Genomic DNA, 12505 nt, shown 5'->3' with positions numbered 1-12505 from the left:
CTGTTGGGGGTTTCCTTTCCCGAATACCATGCAAAGACAGGCAGAGTCCAGATCCAGTTTTGAACAAACAACTTTACTCAGTTCTTGACTCAGCTCGACGAGATTAGTCACAGGTACAACACAGGATCCTTCACACATCATAACCTTTCCTTTCCCTGTGCTGCCTCTTACGCCTCCAGGAATATTGCAGGATCGTACAGTCGTCTCCGGTACCGCAGCGTTCTGTCTGGCCAGCCTAACTACCTTCAATCCTTCCCTGTCTGTTTCGCCATGGACATTTAGGAGTCTTCCCACGTAGTTTACTGCAACCATGTTGACGTTACCCTGTATTCGTTCACCTTCCAAGTGACCGTTACTCCTAGGCCCTAAACGAGCTGGGCTCCTTTACTTGAACGTTGCGTGGCACAACTGTCCTGTCCGGGTTCCCAGGCCCTACTGACTAAATTCAGGAAGATCTCTCTATCTTAAACATTTGGTCCCTCCTAACTTAACTAGTTCCCATCTTAACTTAGTGCCCCCTCTATTGGCCTAATCTTAGTACTACGCTTTCCCTATATCTGTACAGTAGCGGAACATATAAATATTATACATCATAGCAGCATTATGATACAAGGCATTATACAACATAACATATATATGTATATATCAGACATTCAAGATCTTAGAAGCAGGTGCAAGTTTAAGCTGTCCTCTGTAACCCCTTACAACCGCATGAGTTCTGTGCTTCAGCAAGCCGTATGCCGCTGTGGGTGAGCTGGTTGATTCTTTTTGCTTTGTTAGACTTTCTGCAATCCTGCATTAATCTGGTGCAACAACTAACCATAAGACAGTTTCTCCTTTTGTTCAAGCTCCCCCATCTGTTCAAGGATATTAAAATCTTTATTTATGGTGATTTGCAGAGTTAGAGAGTTTTCCCTTACTGGTCTACCTAACTGGGTAGGGTAGAGGTTCTGTCAGAGTCTGCCACTAGTTCAGGAGTTTTGGCACATTCCTCCATGGCTGCTTTCAAAGCGATGAATTGCACTTTCAATTCCTGTAGTTCTGTCTGTGGAAGGAGTTTCCCGCTCTTGCTGATTGGCACCACCGCTCCATTCTTCATCCTTAACTTGGTTATAAACTGTGTTAATTCCTGAAGGAATGTCCCCATGACATCCTCATCTTCTCTCTAACCTAATTCATCTGTTTTATAATGGCTGTTAAGAGATGTCTTCAGTTGCATGCCTTAGAGATTTGTTCTTCTACCACTCACTTCCTCATAGGTTAACTGCAGAAGAAACTCACTTACACTGTTAGGATGAGTGCACACGTTGCAGATTCTGCTGCGGAATTTTCCGCGCGGATTTGTCTAAATCCGCAGGTAAATCTGCAGTTGAAAAGACCTGCAGTTTATCTGCAGATTTTCTGTGGTTTAGCCTGCAGTTTTCCCCTGCGGTTTGACACCTGTGATGGAGCAGGTGCTAAACTGCTGCGGAATCCACACAAAAAATTGACATGCTGCGGTTTTGAAGCCGCAGCAAATCCGCGCGGAAAAATCCGCACTGTGGTTTTCATTTTCCATTGCTTTTAACGGTACTGTACACCGCAGAAGACACTGCTGTGGATCCGCAGGACCAAATCCACTGCGGATCTGCAGCAGAATCCGCAATGTGTGCACACACCCTTAATCTGTATCTCAACATACATAGCTGCTGATTTTGCTATTGTGCTTTTACAATGCTGTTCCGCTTTACATTAATTGCTGTAGCAGAGTTGAGTTGAGGTGCTGTGCTGCTGTATGTTTAAATACAGTTAGGTCCATTTATATTTGGACAGAGACAACATTTTTCTCATTTTGGTTCTAGACATTACCACAATGAATTTTAAACAAAACAATTCAGATGCAGCTGAAGTTCAAACTTTCAGCTTTCATTTGAGGGTATCCACATTAAAATTGGATGAAGGGTTTAGGAGTTTCAGCTCCTTAACATGTGCCACCCTGTTTTTAAAGGGACCAAAAGTAATTGGACAATTGACTCTAAGGCTACTTCATGGACAGATGTGGGCAATCCCTTCGTTATGTCATTCTCAATTAAGCAGATAAAAGGCCTGGAGTGTGTGGTGCTTGCATTTGGAATTTTTTGTTGTGAAGGAAACATGCGGTCAAAGGAGCTCTCCATGCAGCTGCAAAAACAGAAAAAAAACATCTGAGAAATTGCTACAACATTAGGAGTGGCAAAAACTACAGTTTGGTACATCCTGAGAAAGAAAGAAAGCACTGGTGAACTCATCAATGCAAAAAGACCTGGGCGCCCATGGAAGACAACAGTGGTGGATGATCGCAGAATAATCTCCATGGTGAAGAGAAACCCCTTCACAACAGCCAACCAAGTGAACAACAATCTCCAGGAGGTAGGCGTATCAATATCCAAATCTTCCATGAAGAGAAGACTGCATGAAAGTAAATACAGAGGGTTCACTGCACAGTGCAAGCTACTCATAAGCATCAAGAATAAAAAGGTTAGACTGGACTTTGCTAAAAAACATCTAAAAAAGCCAGCACAGTTCTGGAAGAACATTCTTTGGACAGACGAAATCAAGATCAACCTCTACCAGAATGATGGAAAGAGAAAAGTATGGCGAAGGCGTGGTATAGATCGTGATCCAAAGCATACCACATCATCTGTAAAATACGGCAAAGGCAGTGTGATGGCTTGGGCATGCATGGCTGCCAGTGGCACTGGGTCACTAGTGTTTATTGATGATGTGACACAGGACAGAAGCAGCCGAATGAAATCTGAGGTATTCAGAGCCATACTGTGTGCTCAGATCCAGCCAAATGCAGCCAAACTGATTGGTTGTCGTTTCGTACTACAGATGGACAATGACCCAAAACATAAAGCCAAAGCAACCCAAGAGTTTATTAAAGCAAAGAAGTGGAATATTCTTGAATGGCCAAGTCAGTCACCTGATCTCAACCCAATTGAGCATGCATTTCACATGTTAAAGACTAAACTTCAACAGAAAGGCCCACAAGCAAACAGCAACTGAAAACCACTGCAGTGAAGGCCTGGCAGAGCATCAAAAAGGAGGAAACACAGCGTCTGGTGATGTCCATGAGTTCAAGACTTCAGGCAGTCATTGCCAACAAAGGGTATTCAACCAAGTACTAGAAATGAACATTTTATTTACAATTATTTAATCTGTCCAATTACTTATGGTCCCTTTAAAAACAGGGTGGCACATGTTAAGGAGCTGAAACTCCTAAACACTTCATCCAATTTTAATGTGGATACCCTCAAATGAAAGCTGAAAGTCGGAAATTCAACTGCATCTGAATTGTTTTCTTTAAAATTCATTGTGGTAATGTCTAGAACCAACATTAGAAAAATGTTGTCTCTGTCCAAATATATATGGACCTAACTGTAGCTGTGCCTCTGCTCAATTACAAATATGCAAATAAAGTCCGTGGAGCATCATTTAAGAGTCTCAAACACGGGACCAGCCAGATCTTCCTCCAGGGAAGGACTCAGCTGGATATTGACTTAAAGGGCCACTTAATAAGGTGGTAATGGTGGTTTCCGAAAGGAACCACCCCTTGACTGGGTCCTTCCCAGGAGGAAGATCTGGCTGGTCCCGTGTTTGAGACTCTTAAATGAGGCTCCACGGACTTTATTTGCATATTTGTATTTCCCAGGGAGCATTACACCTAGGATTTCACTGATTGAGCGCCTTTGCCGGCTGCCGCAGTGTTTTCTTTGACTGGTCTCCCTGAGGTCAGTGATTGTTTCGTGAGCTGCTTAATTACAGTCTTATTCCCTCTCAGGATTCCCCGTACGGGCCACCAATGTTGCATGCACGCCCCTCAGAATATGAGGGTAATACAAAGGAAACATGAATTCTTGTTGGAATCCTGAGGAAATCTTACTCAAGTCGACCATTAATTATACAGAGGGGAGGTAACAGTTTACAGGCACACAGCTATGACACAGTTCTGAGCTGAAGTTGATCACAGGGGTTTTATTCAAGCCTCTTTTCATCAAACAGAATCACTTCTCTTCATGCAATGCTTCATCAACATATATGAAAGACTCTTCACAGACAACTTCCCTTCACACACAGTGTACTAACCTAAGCAGAACTGTACCTTACTCATGCAGTGAGGTGGGGGGAGGTGGATGACTCTGGTGCTGTAGCTCTTTGACGTCTATCTTGAGGTAATAAAGATGCTCCTGACTGTCCTGACTGCTTTTGTGATTACAGTAATCTCTTCCTAGGAAGATCTGGTCTATACAGCTCGCCATATTTCAGTCTGACAGGAGACTTTCTAGCATACACCTTACTCTTGGATGTCCAGGTCACAATAAACTTTCCCAATATCCCCTGGTACGGAACTAACCACTTCCTGTCTGCTATAACCATTTTAACCCCTATAGTTGCTGGATTGTTCTAAATCAACAGTGCAGCTTGTATCTGGCAGCATATGCCAAAAAAGCACTCTTCTCACATGCCGGCTATGGATACATTTACTGTTTTCATGAGGAGCCTTCTCAATATATTCACCAAATAAGCAGAACAAAAAAAGAGAACAGAGTGAACGGAGTCTGAGGCAAGTTCTGTGCGGTTTTCATTTCTAGATAGAACTCAAAAGATTGTAATTGTATAATCTACCAGAACTCAATCAATCGTGGAACCTTACCTTGAAAATTCACATACTGTATTATATAAATCAACAAGAAACAGTCGTTTACTAAGGAAAACAAACATACCACCAGTGTGTTTCTTCCTTTATAAGAGCATCATGAATTAATATTTAATGTCATACAAAATAAGTCACTATAAACAAGACAAAAAAATTTTTATAAAAGATATTATGATTTTGCTCTCTGCTTCTACTGTTATTTCCATCGCAATGATTTATACATCAGTTAAGTCTAATAGGTTATAGGGAAATCAGTTCACTGAAAAAGAACACAAAAATTGTGTTATCTCCTGTTGGTTTCTCAACTTTTACAATAATGCCAGAGCCCATCCCACCAGAGGCACTCTGGTACTCTGGTGGACCACTCCAACTCTGCCACTGATAATCCCAAGTCTTGAGTCTGTTTACATTATTCTCAACTAAATTAAAGAAGACACATTCATTGAAATGTATCAAGCTGATAATAATGGAAGGTTTTGCATTCAGAATACAATCTTTTTTGAGAATTGGTAGTATACCATTTACAGAAGCACTCAAGCTTACATTGATTAGCATAGACATCTTGGTCATTGGTGGCTATGTTGCTCATTTGCTACAGACTAGGCAGTTCATTGTCCTTGTTCCTCCTGGCCCATGTTGAACTACTTGCTTCTAGCATGCTATTATGTTATGTGACTTTTTTTTTTTTTTTAAGTAGAAGTGAAACTTATAAATGGTATATGAAACCCACTTGAAGCCTTGGAAGTTCTATTTAAAGCCATTGCTCGGCTCTACACTCATTTCTTGACTGATAATTAAGTATATTCAGAATTCCTAGATTCCTTTCCAGTGTTTTTATCTCAGCAGAACATAAAACTGAATTAGAAAGTACCCTAGAGAAACCTGCTTGCAGAGGGGTTTTTTATTATTTTTTTTTTTTTTTTTTAACACTGTAGGTTAAGAATTTCATAGACGTAATTTTCTAAAGCCCCTGAGCAGGCTTAGCCTTCACCCTGCTGATGTCCGTGAGAAGTGGATAAGAACAAGGCCCTCAAAAATAAAACATCTGCTGGGAATGTGGCTTGATGAAACTTTTTGTATAAAAAGCGGAAAGAACAGAGTATAAAAAGGTAATATTCTATACTATAAAGAAAATATATTATTGATACTGTTAGTAATTTGACTTCACTTTTATTTTTTTAAACAGTCCATTCTTAGACATTCTACGAATGGTTCCTTCTTAAGATAAAAGCAAGTAGCGTTTTCCAGTCCCACAAATAATATTTGATTGTATTTGATGTTAGACTCAAAATAGAATCCTTATCTTCTGATTGCATTAAAGTGATCACGAATACTGGAAAAGGATATAAATAAGAAGGCAATAAGAACACCAGTACCTTCTGTAATAACATAAGAATCACAGTCAAAATGCCAGTATTGCTAGGACGAGTCATACCTGAACCACTCTGGACCAAGTTGGATCTGTTGCATTCAAACCTTTGAAGAGGACTTCTACTTTCCATCTCAAACATGGGAGAAGAAGATTCTTCAGTTGAAGACATATGACATATCTTCTTTCTTGTGCTACTACATGAATTCGAGTATGTGATTCCGGACAGACACCGTGAAACGGATGAGTGTGAAGTATCTGAGAAGAAAGAGTTGGAATGAATTTTGTCCAGCAGATTATGAACATTCTTCATTTTTTAACAAGCTTCCTATAAACATTGTCTTGAAAACATCAACCCCACCAAGAAGGATAATGCATTTCTATGGCATCTTGTTTCATTCACGCTACTGAAAAATGTAATACAAGTAGATTTTTTTTTCAACTTGTCCTTTATTCTGAGATGTCTACTGGACATCTGCATAGACTTCGTGTTTAGACATGTTGGAGATATTTCTCTTCATAGAATTGGTGGCATATTAGGTAGATATCCATCCTCTATCTGTATGTTCTTGTTCATACTTCCAGTTCTAGAAAAATCCATGGAAGGAGACCATAAGGGGAGAAAAAATGAGACTCTACAGAAGATGCAAGTTAAGTTTGGACTCTTCGATGTCTTCTTTCTTCAAACACCATGCAATAATTGGTAAAGGATTATGCACATTATTTGTTGCAGACTGTTCTAAAGTTTGAGAGGCAAGAAAGTTCAAGTTGGCAAGCCTAATGCACTCATTAAGATTTTTCTAATATGTCTTTGCCTTGCCTACTGAATTAGACTTTGGTGGTGTAAAACTCTGTTTGCCTTTTAACTCATCCGCAAAGCATAATGAATGTTATAATTGTTACAGGACAAACTACCTGACTCTTGTATGGGGTCAGAAAGAATTTTTTTCTTTTACTCCTAAAGAAGTAAAACTAGGCATAGTTGGCCAAGAAATTTTGTTTTACCTTCCTCTAGGTCTTATAAAGGTAGAATTTGATGAACCCAAGCAGCTATGTAGCTATTCAATTATGGTACATATGTCCATTCAGTTAAATTTTTGCTGATGATAAAAACTCTGTAAAGTGAAGAACACAGAAGAGAACCATATAGTATTACAAAGGGATCGCGGGGAAACTGGTGGACAGTGAAGTTATCTTGAGCAATCTGTGCCAGATATCTGCTCCCAAGGCTAATCACTCAATGTATCAAAAGAGGCATACATGTTCCTAACAAAAACATTTTTGTCTCTATAAAATTAATAATCAAACAACAGATGATATATTATGCACATAGTTTGGTCAATTGTGTATAAGGACAGAAAGTAACTTATGGCAATGACCAAAGTAATAAAATAGTTATTCCCAAATTATTAAATTATCCTGTATGCACAGAGGTTAACTTTCTTATGAAGCTATCCAACTATTATCTACAATTATACTAATGAACTGTTCAGATATCTGTCTAATGATTTTCTTAAACCTAATCCTGTAACTATGACTTAGAGGCATCCACTCTGTTTAGAGGAAAGAAAATCGCCCTATCACTATATATGGGGCTTATTACTGTTAGAGAGGTCCATAGTCTCTCTGCTCTATCACACCATGTAGCGATGGCTGACTCATAAAAAAAGGAAAAGGGGTCTCAATGTCTATTACAAAGGAAATATCACTTGTCAAATATTGTAGTTTTCAGGATATTGGCCAATGTTCGTCATATTGGCAAGAGACAAAAGGCAACTGCAGTACACAGTGTTTTTCTTACTTACTGCGGATCATACTTGTAGGATAATAGGTTGGTTAAAATGGACCGAAATCTTTTTCATCTTTACAATGTTCCTGAGTTACAGTAATTTCTTTTTTTTCACACTTTCAGAAATTATGAAATCTAATGTAAAAGCAGGTTTAAAAACTTGTTCATTGATGGACCTCTGACCCTTGCATCAAAACTTAACATTTCAAATTATTAAAAGATGATACATGCTGCCTGAACCATGGGCAAGCATATAACAGGCACCAGCTGTTTGATGTCAGCAAGGTATGTTTGACTCTGAAACACTTCGGCATTTCAGAGAAAAACATACTTTAAAAGCCGCTAGGGGCCAAGCCAAATGGGAAACTAATCCTCAGAGACTTCTCCCCGAGTGCTGCCAGTGACTGACAGGTCTCGCCTTATACATGCATGCAGGAAGAGACCTTTCACTCAAGGGGAGCGGATGCAGAGATGTTTTGCACCTTTCTGACTGGTCTCACGTGCAGCTTGGTCCCTCCCGTGCGCCTTGGCTCTTAAAGGGAATCTGTCACCCTATTTTTTTTGCCTATCAGTTGCGGCCACCTGCATCAGGGGCTTATCTACATCATTCTGTAATGTTGTAGATAAGCCCCCGATGTTACCTGAAAGAGAAGAAAAAAAAAAAAGAGTTAGATTATACTCACCCAGGGGCATTCCAGGTCCGGTTCGAAGGGAGTCACGGTCCGGTCCAGCGCCTCCCATCTTGCAGCGATGACGTCCTCTTCATTCCTGGCCGTCACGGCTCCTCTGCGCCTGCACACACCAGGACTCTGCTCGGCCCTCAACAGGGCAGAGCAATGCGCCGGAGCCGCGATGGCCAGGAATGAAGAGGACATCCTCGCTGCAAGATGGGAGGCGCCGGACCGGACCGCAACTCCCTCCGGACCCGAACCGGACCCGCACCGCTCCTGGGTGAGTATAATCTAACTCTTTTTTTTCTTCTCTTTCAGGTAACATTGGGGGCTTATCTACAGCATTACAGAATGCTGCAGATAAGCCCCTGATGCCAGTGGCCGCAGCTGACAGGCAAAAAAAATTGATGACAGATTCCCTTTAAGGTATGTTTTTCTCTGAAATGTTGCAGCGTTTGAGTCAAACATACCTGGATGAAATAATAAAGCCAGTGTCTGACACATCACAGACCCTCAATTTGATATTGCCATCCTAACCTAAGGTACCTTTCACAGTTTTAACCCACCCCACCATATCAAGCTTATACTTGTATGGTGGAAGCAAGAAAAATACTTGTTATCTGAATGTGTAGCCAAACACAAGGTCACCCTAGCTCATGACACAGCACAGGTCACTCTATAACGGGGCAACATCCTATTGAGATTCAGAATCCAAGAATGTCATGCTTGAGTTCATGATGATCTTTGAAAAGTGAGTGAAACCATTGTTATAGTAAAAAAAAATTACGTATATCTTGTGGCAGATTCTAAGGGTTGTTTCTATAACTAAAAAATGATACCTGTTCTATTTTATTAAAACACAAAGACTTGTAATTTGATTGAAAACTTCCAAATAGCAGAGCAAGCAACCATAGACAGGGCCAGCATGCCAACATTACTTTTTTCCTAAAAATCAGTGCTGCCTTTTGGTGTATCTGAGCCCAGTATATAAATAGTCAGTGCCCATTGGGCTCTCTTTTACAGGTGTGTCCTTCCTTAGTTTCATTCATGGTCCTACATATCCCAAGGTAAGCAGCCAGCTTTGGAGAAAGAGAGGTGGATCAGGACATGTTTATGCTATAAGTGCCTACATGTGGCCATCCCATAGTTCTGATGTGATTGAAGTGTCTCAAAGGTTTTACTAGCATGTGGTGATCATGTACCAAAGGGGTTGTATGACACTGATAAAACTGTTCATAACTAAAAAAAAGTTAATAAACAATGGCATAATCATCTTAGATGCATTTATTCAAGTGTCAAACAATCACTTTAACAAGGAGTTTAGAAAATTACAGATGGACACATCTCCATAGTATCAAACATCCTCCATAGTACAGAAGCAGTGTACTTTTGGTGGGAGCATGGTGGGATATTATTTTGCACCTTTTTCAGTCTATTCTTTCCTCCAATTGTCCTCATATCAGGAACAGAAAACCAATGATGGAGTGCGGTATTGCTCACATTATGGACATCAATGATGCCTTATGGACCCTACCGACTCATAATGAGATCCATCAGGCTCCTCTGTTTTGTCCAGTATTTTGTCGGGAAGATTGGTGCTGCATGCTGTGCTATTCTTCCCATCAAAAATGATGAAATCTGTGACAGAGCCTCTAACGCAGTTGTGAGCAAAGCCCTAAATAGTAAAGTATGGGGTTTTATAAAAGGGTAAGCAAAAGATGCAAAGAGTAGCAGCAAAGCAGAAATGATTTTCTTTCTGCTATGATTGTGCATGACTAAGTGCACGATTTATATGCCTGAAGCAGAAGGCAAATATATTTCAGAGCTCTATATATTTTACTTGCTCCCTTGTAGAGAAATAGGTTAAACTAAACACAAACAAACACCTACTTCTCCTGGGATGACTGACTAATGCGGTTAGTCACTCTCACTGGCAAACCAGGCAGCTGAGCCATTTCCCAGCTTATAATATATTCCTTTGTTACCAAGACCTAGCAGAAAAATATGGAGATATTCACAACAATTCACCCAGCATCTTGCAACATATCACCCTTAGAAGTGAAATTATGTCTAGTCACATAATAGATGATGACATAATGGGATGATTTAGCGAATCCTGCTTTGAGCAGGGGGTTGGACCAGATGGCCCAGGAGGTCCCTTCCAACTCTACGATTCTATGATTCTAAGTAGTCTCTCACACACAAATTTACATCACATATATGTAAGGGATTGAAGAATATCCCTTTAATGCCACCTCCCCTTTAAGGAGTTCTAATGTTAATACGTATTGTAAATAATGTACAGATCTTATGATGTTTCGGTACTGCGACACCATGGTGTATTACCTCCTGTTCATTGGTACTGCCACATTATGTGTTACCACGATGTATTATATTGTGATGTATGCCGTATTATTTCCTTTGTATAGATTAGGGTAAGGTAGTGCATCCTTTGGGAACAATAGAGGGGGGCACTTGTAGTATATAGTATTCATAGACTGTGCAAGTGTAGTTTTGCAAAGGACCACTAGATGGGGTACACTAGCGGGCCTTGTTAGGTACAGTTGATAGTTCATACAGGGTTAACTGTAGGAGGAGCTGCTGTGTGTTAAGTTAGTGTAGTTTAGTGTAGCGAGCTTGCCCGACAAGTCCAAAAGGGCTCTAGGCCCAGGACGCCATAGCAGCTGCATAACGTTGTGGAGAAGCAGAAAAGCACGGGCACAGTCTGACGGGTGCTGTATAAGATCGGAGCATCTGTGGAAATTACAGTTTGTGACAGCAGCAGGAACGGAAAGGATAGAGTGGTCCAAGAGTCGTGCAGGGCGCAGAGGATTCACCATATGGCAGATCTTAAATAGGGCAGAAGCTTGCAAGTCTGAGGCGAAGCGGATGAACGGGATCCCCTATATCTTGAGGTCTCAGAAGTGATGCTGCAGTACCACCTAGGGCATTACTACCCCGGACTGTGCGTGAGGATGTAGAAACTAAGCAAGGGAAAGTGCAGGAGGAAGGCTGTGTGAACTGTAATGTAACTGATGTGTCTGGGACTGTTGAAGAAGAAAGCAAAATCGTTGGTTTGGCATCAGAACCGGTATCTGTGTCTGTTATTTCAACCCAGAGCACTGGAACTATGAGTGCAGGAGCTGTGCAACACCGCTGTGGAATCCCTGATGGTGGACCAGCATCTCGAACAGGTATGCTGGTAGAAGCTGATGGTCTTTCTGTGGGAGGAGGTCAGGACACCAGAGCCCCGGTGTCCTCGGCTACGATTACCGTCCTGGCCCCCTTTTACATATAACGAAAAGGAAGTTAGGAGAGTTCAGCTCTGAAGTTTACAGAACTCTAATTCACATATTGATATAATGAGTTGACAAAAGCCCACATCAGAAAGACATGGACTAATTGAAACTGCCAAGCCAATAAAATACTAGTAACCTTAACAGAAATCCCATGTAGATCGCTAAATTGCCAGTGGGTGATATCAAAACAATTTGTTCACCCACGGCAAAAGTCACATCAGCTCCTACAATCAGTAAACACCAGAGAAGAAAGGGAGCCAAACGATGCTTACAAAAATATCAATAATTTTTATTATTAAATATCATACAAAAAGTGCACAAGGTCATATTGAAGTGCCAATGCATGCAGATGAACACACACCCGGACAACACCTCGTTCATCCACGATGGAAATAAAATCCTCATATGTATTGTATGTTCTAAACATCATGCCTAAAAAGTGAAAGCCCAAAAATGTAATGCCACCCTGTAAAAAGTTAATGGCCATGTGGCTCAAGTTACTTCAGATACATTCCCTGAGCAAAGCTCAAAGTAATAGAGAGATCCTTAAGGTGCAAAGGGTCTCAACACAAGCAAGGGCAGACACCAATGGAAGACAAAAAGTAAGTGTCAGTTCAAAATCTTACCAGAGGATAGGGGAGGAGGAGGGGGAACGTCTGGCAGTGTCCTCCCGACGCGCGTTTCGCGGAGCAAGCCGGC

At 41.0% G+C, this 12505-nt stretch overlaps 1 protein-coding gene across 5 annotated transcripts in view; it reads right to left on the bottom strand.

Moving 5' to 3' along the window:
• SLC35F4 (solute carrier family 35 member F4) overlaps positions 1 to 12505 on the bottom strand; it is a 482865-nt gene that overhangs the window by 174662 nt on the left and 295698 nt on the right. For 3 of the 5 annotated variants that reach the window (XM_073585785.1, XM_073585815.1, XM_073585794.1), the window contains one exon: positions 6114 to 6305. The exons of the other annotated variants lie outside the window; for them this stretch is intronic. In XM_073585785.1, the coding sequence (XP_073441886.1) occupies positions 6114 to 6305 (192 nt within the window). The remainder of the gene's footprint in view (positions 1 to 6113; positions 6306 to 12505) is intronic. 5 annotated transcript variants of the gene reach the window in all.

The sequence above is a fragment of the Dendrobates tinctorius genome, unplaced genomic scaffold (assembly GCF_039654945.1).
Source record: "Dendrobates tinctorius isolate UK_male_01 unplaced genomic scaffold, ASM3965494v1 ptg000010l, whole genome shotgun sequence".
In the NCBI taxonomy this organism is placed as follows: Eukaryota; Metazoa; Chordata; class Amphibia; order Anura; family Dendrobatidae; genus Dendrobates; species Dendrobates tinctorius.
Note: the sequence above shows the minus strand (reverse complement) of the source record. Positions and strands in the feature narration are given on the sequence as shown.